This window comes from Melozone crissalis, unplaced genomic scaffold (assembly GCF_028551555.1).
Source record: "Melozone crissalis strain CALT ecotype California unplaced genomic scaffold, PUWL_Pcris_2 ptg000016l_1, whole genome shotgun sequence".
Classification (NCBI taxonomy): Eukaryota; Metazoa; Chordata; class Aves; order Passeriformes; family Passerellidae; genus Melozone; species Melozone crissalis.
In genome coordinates this window covers 38937723-38955583 of record NW_026535794.1, presented here as the reverse complement: position 1 = coordinate 38955583, position 17861 = coordinate 38937723, and the positions used below count along the sequence as shown (strand labels likewise).

Genomic DNA, 17861 nt, shown 5'->3' with positions numbered 1-17861 from the left:
GAGAGCCGGAGGGGGCCCGGCCGAGCTGCCCCGGCCGCGGGCCCGCAGGGCCGGGGGACAGCGGTACCTGACAGCCCCGGGCGCGACCCCCCTGCCCCGCCGGCTGCCGCCCCATCGCCGGGCCACGGGCGGCCCTGCCCCTCGCCCCTGCCCCCGGGGAGGGCGGCGGGGGGTGCCCCGTCCCCCTACCTCTCCCTTTGTGTCTGGCTGCTCCTCCTCGGTGCGGCTGGGCCTGGCCACTCGTGTCTCTCTCGCTGGGAGAGAAGCGGAAGTGCTGCAACAGCAACTATTAAACAGGCAATGGCTTCCCTGGCTGCCTCCCCCACCGCCGAGCGGGGCTGGGGGGCGGCGGGGCCGGGGCGCCACCCGGTGCGGAGCGGGGGGCGGCGGGGGCGGGCGGCGGAGCCCCAGCTCCGGGGATGGAGGGGGATCCCGGCCGCCACGGCCCCCTCTCTTTTCCTTCCCCCCGGGGAGGGAAGAAAGGGGCACACGGAGGGGGACGTGAGTTTTTAATGGAGACCCTCTGAAAAGTAACCTGCAGGGGTGTCGGGGGGCGCAGGGACAGGCGCCCTCCCCGGCTCCGCTGCTGCTTCCGTGCGAGAGCCCCGCGGGGACGCGGTGGAAGCAGGTGGCTGGGAGAGGGGCAGCTCCCGGGGCTGCTTTTTTTAAGGCTCAGAGGGGGTGTTAGGCTCGGCGCGGGGGCTGCTTGCTTTCCTCCTATTCTCAGAACTGTTTCAACCCCAAAGCTTCCCCCCTGCCTCACCTGCTTTGTCCCTCCGGCGGCAGCAGCAACTTCTCACCTGTCTCAGTTTGAAAGCAATAAGGGGAAAAAAGAAAAAAAAGAAAGGGGAAAAAAAAAAAAAAGGAGCCTAGCCCAAAGCCCACTCGCCCCCACCAATCCAAGCAAAAGGAATCCCCGGCAGCTTTCCCGTCTCTCACCTGTTTCAGCCCTAAAGCAGCAGCTGTGTCCTCCCTTCCCTCCCCCGGCTCAGCCCTGAACCAGCAGCAAGAGCAGCCGCTTCCCACTCGCCCTCGCCCGGAGTTCAGGATTCCATTGTCCCCCACACTGCATTTGGTGACATCACTGACACACAAAGAAGGGGCACTTCGTGATGTCATCAACGCATGCTGGGAGAGAAAACAAAATTCTGGGCTTGGCAACGGCACCACTAAAACACAGGCGCACAGAGATACACACACAGACCTTTCAATTTTCCAAAGGTAAAAGTGTTGGGGATTTTTTTTTTTTTCCCAGTCCCCTGATGGGGAGCCCGTCTGCGGAAAAAGGCGTGCTGTATTCGCTAGCGTGTTGTAATCGCGAGGCGATTTACTCATTTCTCCGAAACCTCTGCCGTCCATCTCTCGCTCCCTGTCCACCCAAGGCAGAAAAGTGATTTGGCCGGAGCGACCCTCCGCCCCCGGCCCAGGCGCGGGCAGCAGCCCCGGTGGGCAGCCGCGGCTCTTCCTAGAGGTGCCGGACCCACTCGGGAAGGGACAATGGGGACCAGCATTCCCACCGCCCTCACCCAGGGCACATTTGGCTCGCTGCCGCCAGTTTCCACAGCCTATCGAGGGATCGCCTATCGAGTTACTTGGTGTCTTCAGTGGCCGAAAATACACTGGATTGTCACCACCACGCAGCACGATAATGGATCGGAGTTTGTATGTCACCCTCTCTCCCACGGGAGGACCTCGAGGTGATCCGCAGGCACACAGCACCGCTGGCTCCACAGGGCGCTGTTACGACACGACACCTGGGGAGTCCCGAGGGGTCAATTACAGAACCGAAGCCGCAGGAGCGGCGGGGGACGGGGGCGGGGGGACATCCCAAGGCTGGGCATCTCCGCTTGGCGGGGGCAGCCGAGGGGGCTCCTCCTGGAGCCCGGGCTTCCCGTCTGACGCTGCCCGCGCTGCCCGCTCGTTCCAGGGCTGCCAACATGGCCCCAGCGGCGGGCGCGGGTCCCTCCCCGTTCCCCCGGCGGGCGGCCGTGCCCAGCCGCTGCCCCCGGGCTCCCGTGGGAGCCGTGGTGTGGAGCTGCCCCCGGGAGGAGCCTGCCCCTTAGCTAGGGCGGGTGCTTGAGTGGGGATGGAAGCCTTCAGGCTGGGGTCGGATAGTGGGTGCCTGTGGCTTCTTTTGGGGTCAGCTGTCAGCCAGGCTGCCTGGGGATGCCGAGCCCTTCCTCCGTGGGACAGCAGCTTCATGCTTTGTGACTCAACACAAGGATCTGCTCATGGCACTGGCTTTTCACCTTTTATATCCTGTAATCTTTGAGCCAGAGGTACCCCTAGAGTGGACATCCTTGAAGGGACAGTCGTTTCCTCTGTCACCCTCTCCTCTGCTTCCTTGGACTTCTGCATCTGCTGCTTCGCTCTCTTTCTCTTCCTCACCCATTTTCTGCACACATCTTAGCAGCACCTCATTTCCCCTGGGCCAGTCCCTAATCTTCCTACACTCCCCAAACTTGCTGCCTGGTCTGCTGTTTGAGATGTGGAGGGTGCTAGATATGTACACCCCAGTGACACTGTGAGCGTCACCCTGACAACAGAAGGAATTCCACTGCAGTGTAACGCTTAAATGGTCTTTGTGTGTGGGTTTTGATTTTGGGGAGTTTTCCCCTGCTAACCGTGCCCTTCAGTCTTTATTGCCTGTAGTACCATTGTACTAGGCTTCAGTGAACTTTCTTCCAAAAACAGTTTGCTAGCAGAGACAACCTGTCCAGTTTGACCTGTGGGAATGACGCTTGGGAAGCTATGGTCATCCTACCTTCTAGGAACTGTAGAGCTGTGGTATCTCCACCATTGACCATGGCCCTGAAGACATAAAATAAATGTAATGAAAACTGGCATTTGGATAAAGGTGGATGATCTGATTACTTCATGCCTCTCATTGGCCAAACGGGGTCAGAGTTCAGCTCCTGAAAACTGCAATGAGCCCCTCTGCCAGCATTTTCCTAACTGACCCAGGGGGCTGTGGAGGATGGGGCTGGCAGTATGGTGCTGTGGGTCAGATGACAAATGCAAAAGATGTGAGGACACAGAGCAAAGTGGCCAGGCTTAGCAAATTTCACTGCTTATATGGAATAGCTGTTTAAAAACAGAATATCTTCATTTTTACTGCAACAAACAAACAAACAAACAAACAAAAAAACCCAACCCCCCCCCAAAAAAAAACCTACAAACCATACCGAAACAAAAAAATCATTAAAAAAAAACCAAACAAAAAACCCTCCCAAAAACTCCAGCTCTTTCCTGTTGTCACAGGAAACCTTCAGTGAAGTCAAGTGAGATATTAATAATGAAAGCCCTGCAGTTCTGTAAGAAGGGACAAGTGTAAATATTGCTACAAAATCACACAGGCACTTTTGCTATATTATGTTAATAATCTTGGTAGGGGGTTATCTGTAGATTAACCTTTTCTGTAGCACACAATCCTTGGTAACCCTGTTCAAAGTAATAATACGATAACCAGCAGCAGCGGTTATTTACTTTGAAGCCTACCCAAAAAATGCTTTTGCTGAAAGCACCTACTAATGTCAGTGCTTGAGCAGTTGTTACAGTGGCAACTCCCATTTTATGACTCACCTCCTAGGTCAGGGCTAGGATCAGCAATGGGCCGTTCCCCTGTGTTAGCCATGCCATACCCAGAGAGAGAGGGAGCCAAGAAGCCCACTTCTATACCCAGAAATGTTTTTGCAGATTGCCCTTTTTCCATGCTGGGCCTCTCAGCTCTGCACAGACATGGAAAAAAGAGAAGAGAGTGTAGGACATGATTATTTTTCACCAAATGGAAGAACTACCTCCTTTAATCAGCCTCATACCTCCTTGGGAATTCTGACAAAATGCTTCTATTTCTTTCCTGTAAAGTGTGTGCACTTTATTGGGTGAGCTTTCCTTCTTATCCATGCTTCCTCTTCCTGTTTCCTTAGTTTTGGTTTTGGTTGTTTTTTTTTAAATTTATTTTCTTGGCTAAGTTGTGCGAAGAACTTGCAGAGGAAAACTGACCCAGAATATTAATTTTCCCTGTGCCCCAAGCTTTTTTAATCGATGGCACTAGTTCAGTGCAGCAACTGAATAGGATTAGTCACTTTTCCCTCTGGACTGAGTTTGGAGGAGGCTGAAAAGATAGATGACTGGAATCGAGTTGCCTTTGGGGCATTGAGCTTAATTCACAACAGAAGGTAGCCAGTTCAAATCGCTCTGAGTCTTCTGCTAAGGGAAGGTGACTCAGATTAGTCCTTTTGTACCATCTCAGTTCTAAATAAAGTTTCAGCATTATTTTAGCTGGTCTGTTTGTGTCTGAGCCAAGGCGCCTTATATTTCCAGCAATTCCAGTGAGTTCTGCATCAGACCTTTTGTGGGGAGCAGAAAGAAATTATCATTTCTTTGGCTCTCCTAATGTCAGCTTGCTGGTAATATCATGCTTGCAAGTGACAGTGGCAAAGTGAGAAACATGCTGACACCTCACACAGTCCTGTGATGACACACTTTGTCCTTTCTGTGTGACCCTGTGATACAAAGTGAGGTGGCAAGGAAAAGTTACAATAAGCTCAGGATTTACGATACAACTATTTGAATAAAGCTAGACAGAAACTCTTCCAAAAGAGGAAGGAACTTCATTGAAATGAGACAAAACGTAACAGAGAAAACACAAGTGGCCCAAGTATGTGACATAAGATAGTGACTTTACATATTGGTTTCCTGTTCACAACTATCTTGCCATAACTTAATGATACATCAACTAATGCTCCAACTTCCCTTGCTATAATTTTCTCACATAATATAGCTCTTAGCCCTTAGAATTATATATTTTTCAGTTCCTTACAGAAGAATTAAAGGATCCACAAGCAGAAAAAACTTGTTTCCTCTTCTTTTATTCCAGTACAAAGGAGGACTTGTGAAGGAAAAGTTTAGGTCTCATTGTCAGACTCTTGCTATTTACTACTTGGTTTTGGTTCTGTTTGAGGTTAGTCCTGGGGCCTGAAGGCCTGTCTGGGAGACTCTCAGTGTGGACAGAAATACCTGAGATCTGTTACATGTTTTTGCTTTGTTAGGTCCTGGCTGAACCCCTATAGATGCAGAGACCGGCCAGCAATTAATTCCAAAAGCTTAAGCAGAGAAATATAGCTGCCTATAATTCTACATATCTTCTGCCTCTACTGTGCTCCTTTTGTGCATCTCCTGGTATATGGTCTGGTTCGTTTTGGTAATTGAAAAACTGGGGATGCTTAGATCAATTCAATTTCACAGCCTCATAAGAAGTTTCACAAGATATATTTCCAGGGGATTCTGCCTCACTTCCAGGTGATAAGATTGAGCCTTAGAATTGCTTTACCTTGAAGATAGAATGATTCACTGCTTTCTCAGTTTGCCCAATCTATAGCTATTACTTAGCAATCAAGACAGATATGTGGTGCTTCCCTTGTCTGTGTTTCTGGCATTGACTCCATATTTCTGATCTTCATTTTCTGTCCTGTAAAAAAAGAGAATTACATTTATCTGGAATTAGACTAAAAGCATAAATAGAGGTGTACATTTAGACTTCACTCATAGCCACTCATTAGACTTTTTTGTCGCTTCCTTTTTTGTGCCTGATGGATTGATCTCCTTTTCTGCAGAATACTGCCTCTCTGTGCTTCCAGTGGTCTCTGTGCTTCCTTTGGGCTTTGCAATAGCTGGCTCTGCTTTTCTTCATAAAATGGTTTAGTTGGAGGGCACTCTAAAGATCACCTAGTTCCAACTCCCCTGCCATGGGCAGGGACACTTTCCACTGGACCAGGTTGCTCAAAGTCCCATCTGGGTTCCCTGGATTGCTGTATTCCAGACTCTTTGACTTTTTCTGTTCTGGCAGTGCATGCTCCCCTAGTTCAGATGTTTTCCCTGTTTCTGCCTAATTTTCAGTTTACAGGAACTGTTATTTTATTGATCATCAGCAGCTTTCCATTTTACATACCCCTTTTCCTTGGCAGCAGTACTTAGCTTCTGAAGAAACTCAGATAGTGGAGAGATTATACTAGACTGAGCAGTAAGTGGACAATCATCAAACAGTACTGCCACAGCAAAGATCCCAGGATGATGGCATTCCTGTTGTCAAGTGCTCTGGAAGAGATGAAAGACGTGGGCCAACATGACCCAGACAAATGTACTTCTGGAAATGATCAGGGTCAAACTGCATCAAATACACTGCTTTTGCCTCTCTTCTCTTGCTTGCATGCAGGAAAGTAAAACTTGTCATTTAAACTTGTGTTTGCTTTTTATTTGTCACCACTGAGTTGTCAATGGCAATGTCCACTGCCGGAGCAAATCCGTAGCTGACGGATGGTTAGGTTATGACATGCCTCTGCTGGGATAACAGCAGGTGTAGCCCAGTAAAAGCCAGTCTGAAAGACTGGTTTGCCAGCACAGAGTGCACCTCCTGACATTGCATTTGGTCTGTATAACTGTATTGCCTGCACTGCTATCCAAAAGATCTTTTTCTGGTGTAAGCTTAACCTCGGAGTGCTTCTGTCTTGAAACAAAATAGTCAGATAGGGGAACTACTGTAGATGGCTTATTAATAGTGTAGGCTCACAATTTATGCCTCTACCTGTGATTTTTTCACGTTGATAAAATCAGATGAAAAAGGACGGTATTTATCATATGGTCACCAGAATGTTAGATTGACCCTGGAATATATACCTTGGAAAAATCACTCATTGTGGAGATGCAGATCTGCAATAAGACATATAAAATATCAGTCACTTGTACTGAATAGGTTATTTCAGGACTCAGTAACAAGTGGACAAAGTAATTTTCCTAGTATTTGAGATAAAAGGGTTTCTTGCTTTATAAATAATATTTTTATTTTAAATAAAAAGGACCTACAATCCTTTCTTCCTGCACCTTCAAATATTTCTCAGTGTCACAGTAAGTGTCTCTCTGGCTCAGATGGGTTAGTACAAGAAATTCTGCTTTGCTTGCTCATGCGCTGAATTGGTAATATTCTGGTTTATTCTTCCTATTAAAAATGAGAGATTTCCCATCTGCTACAATTCTGTGGATTTCTAAATCCATGTGAGGAAAAAAAATCTACATGTCCTAACTTCTTAGAAAATGTATTTATTGAGGATTTCAATTGAGTCTTTCAACCTCTGGCTCCTCATCTAACAAAGGTTCTTCTCAACAGAGAAGGATCAGGAGCGGTGTTCGGGGCTCAGTAATTTCACTCTGTGGCTTGACTACAGTTCAAGACTTCAATGGTCTTCAACTGCAATTTTTCTCCCTAGGCCTTCTTATTATCAGAGCCTTCAAAAGGAAGCAATAGAATCACTCAGACTTTTACAGATCCCTGATGCTGCATTCTTGAGAAACCAGTGTATTGCAATTCTTTCTTCTCTTTTTGTCTGACCAGTACATGAAAGCAAAGAATAGAACATGCATCTGATTGTTAACCAGTACTTATATTTAACACCTGAATCATATAGTTTTTAATCTTTATTGAGAGATTAAGTGTTCTTCATTTCCCATAAATGAATTGAAACAAAAAGTGTAAGTTGTTAAAAACTCCAGCTTTAGAGAGCCCTTCATTTCAAAATTTCTTAGAAGTTATTGTCTATTTTTTTTCTTCCTGATATAGACCATGGTAACTCTTAGATTATGCCAAAGGTTATAGAAGTGTTCACAGCATGGACTAAAACTTCACACATAACACTTTTTCATTATCCCTTCTGTCATTCATGTTCATGAAAGTTCCACGTAGCATATTCAGCAATTGCTGACATGGAAGTACAAGCTTAGGAAGCCTAAACGTTTCTGAGTACCTGTAAAATACCTTTTTTTGTTGTTGTTAAATAACCTTGTGCTGTTTTGTTCTGTTCCCATACCACTATAAAAGGTGCATTTGAAATGTGGCTTCTTGCTAAGCTGAAGAACATCATGTCTATGATGTCATGCCATCATTTATGGCCTGAAGGGCAGCTAGATATTTCAGACTTTATCCACACAGACATGTTTCACCCTTCACATCAATGCAACCATACAGATACAGTTAAACAAGCATAACTCTACCTGTGAACTCCTATCCCACTGTAAAAATGCTGTCTCTGGTTCAATTAATAGCCTTTCCAGAGCAATATAAGTCCAAATTGGAAAAAGGTTCACTTCTAGAGTGTTCACACAAGGTACTGTATAATTATATAAGATTACATAATATAACAACCTCTTTGGTTGCACAGACATGCTTTAGAAAAATCCATGGTGTAATGAAGTTTCTTTGCCAATCTCTTCAGCATTTCTGGGTTAGAACTGGAGCAGAAGGAGCTTCCTTTAATGCTGCATTTGCAACTCTTTTTCAAATAATTTATTGTAGCTTTTCTACCCCTCTGACTTTATCTTTTCTTTCCTTCTCCCAATAGCCGGAAGCACTGTCTTTCTCTATATTTGTATGCCCATGATCCTCTGATTGTTTTTTACCCTTTCAATTTCTTCTTCCTTTTCTCTTTACTTAACTCTCTCCAAGTGATTCCCTGAATTTTGGCCAGTATGTCCAGTCAGGCAGATTTTTTCTCCCATTGTCTCCAAGCGTACAAAATGGCCAATAGTTCTTTTCCCCCATTCCTTCCTAGTAAATGCCACTACACAAAGTCCTTCTCCATATTTCCTGTTTCTTCCAGGCTGCTCCTTGAAGGGCCTAGCAGCTGTCCATGGGAGCAGCTTTCTCTGGGCTGATCAGTAACAGAGGGAATGCTCTACAGCCTCTCAGGTCCACAGGGACCTGCAGTTTGAGAACCACCACCTCTTGCATCAGTTGATGTGATACAAATAGGAACCCTCTGGGCATGACCTTTTCATTCCTACACCATAACTGGGCTTTAGGCATTACCACAATATGAACAGGCCATAATAACAGAATTTTAAGTCCTGTTTCAAGGAATTTAATTTCTTTATTTTTTTTAACCATACCCCAAGTCAATAGATATTTTCATAGAAATGAATCTATTGTAGTAAGATGTCTCCCAGCCCAGAGACATGTGTCTGGTAAGACTCCAGTGTTGTGTAAGCTTAGAACAAAGCAGAAGAACATGCCTCCTATAGAGAATACAATGTTTAAGGTGTCAGTGAAACTGCACAACTCTGTGGCACTTTGGGTGGCAATTGTACCACACCCTGAAAGGGGTTGTTTTCAGAACTGAGGTTGAAAAAAAATATATAAAAGACACTGAACAACAGATGTCAAGAGTACTTCCTCTGCTAGGTATAGTCAGAAGGAGAGTTGCTCTTTGAAGATTTGCACATAAATTGTCGTGTGCTCAAAAATGAAATTTGCATCTCAGATCTCAGAATTTATGTATTGAAACTACAGGCAGTCTTTACAGTGTAGGCTGATATGAAAGGCATATTAATATGATTTTTTAAGAACAGCTAATAAGAAAATGGCGTGTTACCATTTCTTCTAGGAATTTGTTGGCAAAGAACTTGGAGATTTTTCAAATAGCAGAAGCAGGACTAACACCTTTCCAATGCCACTTCTAATTCTGCCATTATTTTTGCTTTAAACATCTGCTAATCTCAGAAGATGGCCATTTATTTTTTGTCCATGCCACAGAGAGATGACACTCACCCCATTAAATATACAGTGTCACACAGGACAAACAATGCAGCACAATCATCTGCAACCTGAGAAACAGTGGGTTTATTTAAAATTACAGTATTTCACCAGTTTGCCTTTTATTTAAGTTCATTGAGCCTCAGGTACTGATTGGTGAAGCCAACAAGATTCTTTTCATTACTTTAATATGTTTCAAATCAAGCCATTGGAAAGGAGCAGATTTTTAGAAGCAGCTCATTAGTGGAAATGCTGCTGCTTTCTGCAACTCGAAGATTGCCATTGGGAGAATCCTTTAGTTGCCTTAACATCTGTGCTGTAGCTGTGTGTTTTGGATGTGTTACACAGATATTGTGGATTTCTTTAATTTACCTGCCTTAATATCCATGCAGTTATGTTTTTTTCCACTGCTGTGAAATATTATTTTCCTGTCTTGCAGTTTCTGTGCTATTGGCAGCCCTTCCTCTGTGCTTATCAAAAAAAGCAAGAGAGAGGACAGTGCCACACTTGAATGATTTTTTATAAGGTTGGGATATACTGTGGGTTTCACAATAAGATAGCCTGGCCAATGGAGTTTGTATATAGAGATTTTTCAGTTTCATTACAGCTATGGGATTAGGCAGCACAGTAAAGGAACAAAAGTCAAGAGAGGCATTCTGACTTTGCTTTGGCATAACTCTTTTGAGTTCAGCAGGCTTACTCCAGGTTTACACTGGAATAAAGGGAGCTCAGAGTGATGCCCAATAGATTAGTTTACAGCGCTTTTGGAGGCATCAATTTACTCAGTCACTTGGAAAATCTTATTCCCCTACTGCCAAAGATCTGGGACAATTCACAGTTCTAATATATTTGTGGTGTGTAGATGTGTTTGCTTAGTAGAATTAGGAATCTGTTAAGCAAATTTCATACAGCAAGCCCTTCCCTGTCTTGTGCTCAAGGGCAAAGTAGAAAATAAGATGCACAGGGAATTTCCCACCCCTGTAGGAAGACAAAAAGATAATGAGTGCTGCTGGCCTGTAACAGACCTGGATGTAGCCTTCTAGCCACTGCTTGCTTACACAGCCCTCAGAAGCAAACACAGACACAGGTTTGAGTGCTCTTGTTCATGGGGAAAAGGATGCCAAGAGCCTGCTGTGAGGAGCCCTGTCCTGACTGATAGGATTTCTCCCACATTCAACAGCAGCTTTTCTCCCCTTCATTGGATGGACGGTATTTTCATTCATCTATTAAATGGCTCAATATAGTGCCCTTCTTCTGTCACTGAACAGGCTTAAGCGAACTTGGAGATGTGGGCAAAAAGGCTATTTGCTTCCTGTATCAGTGGCAGCTGTATGAAGTAAGCTTATATATGTTGCTGTTTGGAGGTTTTCAGACAGATTCTTTTTTTTTTTTTCCCCTAGGTGTGAATTGCCACTTGGCAAAAAGTATCTGGACACTAGAATGTGTTATTTGGTGCCCTAAATGTTTATGTCCAAACCCCTGCCACTGATGACACAACATGCTGCAAGAACAAAAGTCTGTTGGCTGGAGTCTGAACTGGTTTCCTAATTCACACCTGTGCATTGGTAGACAAGCAGCCATCAATCACAGACTCTTGCATATCCTGGGTATGCTGTTATGGGCAGGGCTGGAAACATTTCTGAGTGCTGATGGGAAGGATTGGGTAAGAAAGAACAATAGAAGAAAAGTAAGAAAGCAAAGGTAATAGATTTATAGGAAACGGGGCTGCAAAGGATATCAGGAGGCTGAATTGACAATGCTGGTGCAATTCCTGACAGACGAGATTAAAAATAATCTCTTTGAAATGCGTTATGGCCACAGAGCCACAGATAAAATGTGTTAGAAACAAATTACTCTCTACGTCTGCTACATCTTAAAGCACCTTCCCAGAGTGCTAGACAGGAGTTTGAGTTGCTGCATGAAAGTTGCTATATCTTGTTTTATTTCAGTATGTATAAAGTATCGGTATAAAATATTTATTTACAGGATGGAAGAGTATTAGGTGTGCATGATTTTTGTAACACTCTGAAAAGAAATGGAATTTTCCTAGACTAAGGCTTGTGTAGCATGCTTGAAATTTGGCTCATAACCAGCTCGTACATCTTTCAGGTTTATGGATGGATTTTGTGTTTAAGAAGTAGAAGTAAATAAAAGCAGATAAAAAGAATGTGACTACTATGCAGCTAAATCATCTTTAGGAAGGTATCAAGGCCAGGTCTCCTCATTAGTTTCTTTCTTCATTAGTACTGGAAGAACAAAGAACAGCATTTACTCTATATTCTAAAGATTAATTGAAGTGGGGGATGGACCAGTGAAATTGAATTAGTAAATTATTAACCAATTTCTAAGTAATAAGAAATAATCTATTACAGAGGCTATCCCTCCATCTAGAGATTTGTCTTAAGCATTTGTCTTTGGGAGAGATGGAAGGAATAAAGGGATACAGACTAGAGACAATCCATCAAGTCAACTATTGGAACATGAATAATGAAGACCTTTGAACTTGGCAAATCTTCCAGATCTCTCTCCCTTAACTGTGACTTACAGATTGTTTCAGCGTTGCTGCTTAATCTAATAGCCTCTTTTTAATTTTGCCCTGTCCCCCCCGACCCCCCGTTATTAAAAATGTTCCTGTTATAATCTCAGCATCTGACAGCCAAAGCAACTGTTAACAAGGCCCAAATCTGGCAGAGTGTCAGCTCAGGAACTCCCTCCAGCCTGCAAATACAACTCCACCCACTCACATTTTCAGAAGAGGAGCCTGGTGCCAAGGCAGTGCTGGCAAGGTGGCAGCTGGGAAAGTGGAGGTTCTGGCTTCTTTGATTTCTGAAGCTGCCTATGAACAACTGCCTTCTTTCTTCCTTTTTGATTCAAGCCTCACTTTGATGGCTGGAAGGTTTCCTCATTGCCTGTTTCTAAGATTAAAACTCTGATTTACTTTTAGAAACCAAAATGAGTAACATTAGTGTCCAACTGAAACCAGCAAACTTGCCTCGTGTAAAGTTCTGACTAAGAGGAAGGGTCTGGCTCTCACTAAGAATACTTTTCACTGGCCTTGTGGTTTAAAGGTGTTTTGAAGCAGGTCATGGGGGTAAGAATTTAATCTGTCCATCCCTCCTGACTCCTGGCATATGGGATGCACTTCCAGCATGTGTGAAAATATTGGGAAGGAGGAGGGGAAAAGGCTTGTGAGGTACTCACAAGCATCTTCACCCACCCCAACTGCCCAATGGAGGTTATGGCTGTTCTAAATCCACCTTGTCCCCTGGTTTGGGAAGGGCTAAAGCCTTTATACCAGGTGTAAAGCTCTGTTCCTCTCCGCCTGGTGGTCTCCTTCTACCCTGCTTCATAGATGCACCTCTCAGCTCACAGCTGCAGCCCACAATACAGGCAGTCTCTGCTCAGAAGCACAGATGTATTTTGTCCCAAGGTCTAACTGTGCTCCACAGTTTATAGGGCCCTATGAATGGTCTTGATGGACTTTAGAGATGGGAGTGGGGAGGCCAGAAGCTGGATTTTTTGGAAAACATCTATCCAGTGGTACCTGAGCGGTGTCAGATTTCCCTGTCTGGCCTGCAAACTGTGCAAACACATATTCCTGTCTCTCAGACTTTTGCTTAGGCTTTTGTGCAAGCCCAAAAATGAAGTACTGCATTCTTTACTCCCACCTGCAGTGTTAAATGAATAGCTGCTTGACTTGTTGTACTCTATGCAGATTTTTAATGAATCACTTCAGTTCCAGGGGTGAGCCTCTCTCCCCAGCCTGCTTTCCTATGTGTCAACATTCCTGGGTCCTCCCCACCCAGCCCAATGGCTTAGACCATCTTCCATTCATTCTAGGGCCTGCCAGGAGTGGGAAGTCACAAAGGGACACAGGTGAAATTGTCCTGTGGTTCATTTTCACCTCAAATGGTGCTCCTCTTGTTCCCTATTAGCCCGCAGCTCTCAGCTCATATTCAAGAGGGGCCTGAATCCAATTTCTCCCTTACTCCCCCTCACCCCCCAATGATTGTTTGCTCTGGTTTGTAAACAAGAGAACAGCTACACACCTCAAGTATCAGGTTCAATGTTTCTTCAGAATATACCCTACCTCTGAAAAAGTGAGAGGAAGCTCTTGGACTTGTTCTGTTCACTTTCATTGTGTGAAGTGGAGCTGAACAGAACATACAATTGGGCCCTAAACCACATCAGACCGAAGGGTAGATCCACAGTGATTGCCTGTTGTCTGGCAACACTGGCTGGTGATGATTTCTCAGCACAGCTTTTGCTTGGAATACTTAATTCCTTCTTAAAATGCTCTCACTACCCTCTGTGCGAAGATGAGCTTCAGCAGCATCCGCAGCAGATGCACTTCTGGATCCGGCTGTGCCATCCCTCACGCCTCATGCAAGGTTCTGCTCTTCCTCCTGCTGTACAGAGACACACTGCATCTACAATGCATACATGGGGAGAGCCTGCACAAAATGTTTCTGACTACAATGCATGTGATGCCCTCTCTCAACACTAGTCTGCATTCACTGTTCCTCTGTGACTCAGGGGCAGGCTTACAGTCTCTGAAAAATTCTGTTTTCCCCTTCTTATATCCCAAGCCCTTTGAGTTAAACCATGACAAAGGAAGATACAGAGATTGCAAAGGAACAAGGGATTTTCTTGTAATTTCAGCATTTATTTCCTTCTTAAAGATGCAGTTGTATAAAATAAGTGATGTCCTGGCAAAGGCTAGTGTTATGCTGTGCCAGACAATTTTATCACCCTAGCCCATGAAGGCTCTAGTGTAAAACATAAAGCTGCTTTGCTTTCCAACATGCCAGGGTTTTTTCAGTGCCAGACCTCACTTGGCGGCTCGGAGGAGTTTTCCTCCAAAATTAGCCCCTCTCCAGCGTCCTTCTGCCCCGCCGTGGGTACCAGGGGTGCCGGGCGGAGCCGGGCGGGACGGCGCCGTCTCGGCGACAGGAGGGGGAGCTCGCAGCGCGCCGGCTTTAATCGGCGAATTAATTCAGCAACGCTGCAAAATCACCGCTGCGGCTGAGATGTTCATGGGGCCTTTCTCCACACCTCCTCCCCCATCTCCCATAAAAACAAACAGGAAAAAAAAAAAAAAAAAAAGGGAATAGTGGGGGTTGATTTTGGGGTTCAGGTTAGGATGGAGAATTAAACTAAATTAAACGGGAGGTGAGAGGCAATGCAGCTACTGGGAAGTGATGGAGAAGGTGGATCTTATATACATTTATGGTGCCAGCAGTGATGAGTGAGATGCTCTCAGCAGTCAATAACACCTCTCCTCTGACAGACTGGGACGGGTTCAGAGCTGGTGTGGGCTCCTCAGTTCAGCTGGGCAACCAAGGACTGTGCCTGCCTACACTGGCACTGAACTTAGTTGTGTATGTGCTAGGAGACCTGTGAGGAGAGCAAAACCCATGCCAGTGGAAAAGTCTTTGTTTCCAGAAGCAAGACAGAAAAGCATGAGCTACCAGTCTCAACATAAAAATCACAAGACTCATCCAGCTCTCCTCTGGAGTATTAATTCAAGAAAAGGGTACTCAAGTCTGTGTTGTTACATGGAGTAATGGAGGCAGAATTTGGGTTCATGCACAAACTTCCTAACACACCTTTTGGCATGACCCCAGGCTCTGCCCAAGTTAACATCAAGCTTCTCAAAGTTAGGATGCTTTTCTGAAAAATTCTTCTCAAACTTGGGGGCACCATGGTTTACTGCTTTTGCTTTTGCTATTTTTACTCTTTTCTCTGAGAAGTCAACTGAAGGCAGAATCTGAAAAAAAAATCCTAACCTGTCAAAGCACCGTCCTGAAGACATTTCTGCCCAAGAATGCAGAGGAAGTTGAAGCTTTCAGAATGCATTTGTCCAGACAAACCTACATCCATCAGTTGTTATGGATCTAAGCCACAAGGAATACCTGTATTGGTGTCACAGCAGTGGTGGGAGAAGGTTTTCATGGTGGTAGGACCAAACCCTCCCTGCCTGCACATGCAGTACTGCAAATGAGCTCATCCCTAAGGTGGACAATAGTTTTCCTGGTGCAGACAGCCCTGTAGAAAGTTAATCTCCTAATATTGTAGTGATAAATTGGAGAGAGATTTCTTTTATGCCCCCTGTCCAAGTGCCTGCATAATTCTCCTGTATAAAATCCATGACAATTCCCAAAGTTGATATCTGGCAATCTCTCATGAGATAGCTTTTTGAGGTAAAATATCCCCCTCCTTATCTATAAGCTCATGACCCTCATTATTAGTGCAAGCTGAGCCTATGACTAGTAAAAAAGACCTTACCTCTTGACCTAGAGGAGAAAGAATCTAGAGAGATCAAAATATATAGTGCCAAATTAAATAATTTCCTGATGAGCTCTCACAAATAGAGGGTTGCATCTTCCCTTGCTGTGGAAAAGGAGCAGGTTCTCTGCAGGCACAGAAAGCATTCTACAGATAAAGCCCTGTGATACATTTAAACAGAATGAACCTCATTCTTAAACCCATCTAAAAATGTTAGTAGAATCATGAACACTGACCTTAAAATGAAAAATGATTTGCAACCTTTGCAGAGGTGTCTTTATCATAGTGCCACATTTTAAAGTATTTTATCCACTCAGCTACACAATCTTACCATTCATTTGCCGTTGTCATTTTACCTACAAAAGAGTTCACTTAATATCCCCCAAAGCAAGAGAAATGTAACGAGTATTACAAGAGGAAAACTATTTCTAGTATATTATATAGAAAGGCTGTAAAGTTCAAACAGAGGGAGTTGTGTGTGCACACCACGATTCATGCAAATTACGCTTAATAGTTTAACGCTGCATTAAATTTTGCCTCCTGAATAAAAATGCTTCTTTAGTTATTTTTCTAATAATCTATGTAACTTTGGGGAACTAATTAAGGCAAACCATCTCCAATGTGCCTGTTTAGCTGCCTATGTCAAGTGGCCTGATTTTTTTAAAAGTGCTGACTACTGAAGCTATTGTAAATATTTTGCATCCCTCACTACCTGGTAATTTTTATGTGGTCAGTATAAATTTAGGAGACCTACATCAGCTACCTATGTGATACTTGTGGTCTAATTATTTACCTGTAAATTTACCATAGCTCCCAGTAAGAAAATTAAATCTAAGAAACCTTTTTAGTGAGCTTATTTCTCCTTTCCTTTTCCCCCTTCTGCTCTAGGAAATGATGCCGACCTATAAGACTTTCAATATAAAGGTGTTTCTGCAGCTGCAGGAAAATGCTGATATTGCTTCTTGATTGCAAGAGGAGCATGTGACACATTACTAATCCACATATGGACAAGGATGTCTTCCAAGACTAGAAATGGAAAACTAATCAAGAGCACATATGACACACTGGATCCAACACACTTGCTTCCCTAGGATTTCTTGGCCGCCTCACATCTGGCCGGCTTGGAGTGCAAGCAGAGCAGCACAGGACTGCCTGCCTGCTTTCATGGAGATGATTGCTGGTCTGAAGCCTGGCTTTGCCTGCAAGGCTTCAGTTTCATCAGCTCAGTGAGTGCTGTGGCTTGGTTTATCTTGCCTGGACTCGGGCTTTGAATGTATTCCTTTGCTTCCAGTAAAATAACACTATCCAAAATGAATGTTCTTAATCCTAAGCCTTTGATTTGGTGTATATACAGGTTTTGTACTGATGTAACTAACACAAGTGCTAGCATGATTTGTAAAACTTTTTAATTTTTTGTAAATTCGGGGACATATCCCAGGGAAGAAAATCCCTGCTGGCATCTGACTTGAAAACTGCGTACGGAGACCTTATTTTGACTACTCACACAGATACTGAATTCTCATTGACTTTAGCAGAGGATCTGCTTTAGAAAGGATGGAGGTGTCATGTTTTATATCACTGTGTTGGCTACTGGAAGCAGCTGTGCTTTCCAGTCACAGGGAGAATCACTGAGGTCTCAAACAGGATGCTGAAGTTCCCATGGCTGAGCACCTCTGGAAAGGTTTAGATTTGGTTTCCCAGGATCTTGTATCTTTCCTCAAAATGTAGATGAACAGGAAGACAAACTAATTCTTCATTCCTGGATGTGATATGTTATATAAAGATTTACAGAGCTGCTCTTAGCAAGTGCTTTGGCTGTGCTGTTTACTGCTTCAATGAGAGACCAAGTAAGAATTTTATATTCCTCTCCCATAATATTTAATGAGCAATATTTATGCTTATGTCAGAGATATGCTTTGAGCCGTGATTATTGTCTGCAATTTTACACTCTAATACAATGTCCAACTTCAATACTCACTGTTATGAGGCACCA

The 17861-nt window shown here is 44.3% G+C and overlaps 1 protein-coding gene across 3 annotated transcripts in view; it reads right to left on the bottom strand.

Annotated features, from left to right (window-relative positions):
• Window positions 1-1119, bottom strand: part of LOC128935338 (ubiquitin-conjugating enzyme E2 E1) — a 45582-nt gene extending 44463 nt beyond the window's left edge. For 2 of the 3 annotated variants that reach the window (XM_054273606.1, XM_054273607.1), the window contains exon 1: window positions 940-1119. In XM_054273606.1, the coding sequence (XP_054129581.1) occupies window positions 940-1119 (180 nt within the window). Of the gene's footprint in view, window positions 1-189; window positions 330-939 lie in introns of those variants that run through there. The other variant, XM_054273608.1, reaches the window with a different exon arrangement.
• Window positions 1120-17861: the final 16742 nt, after the last annotated feature.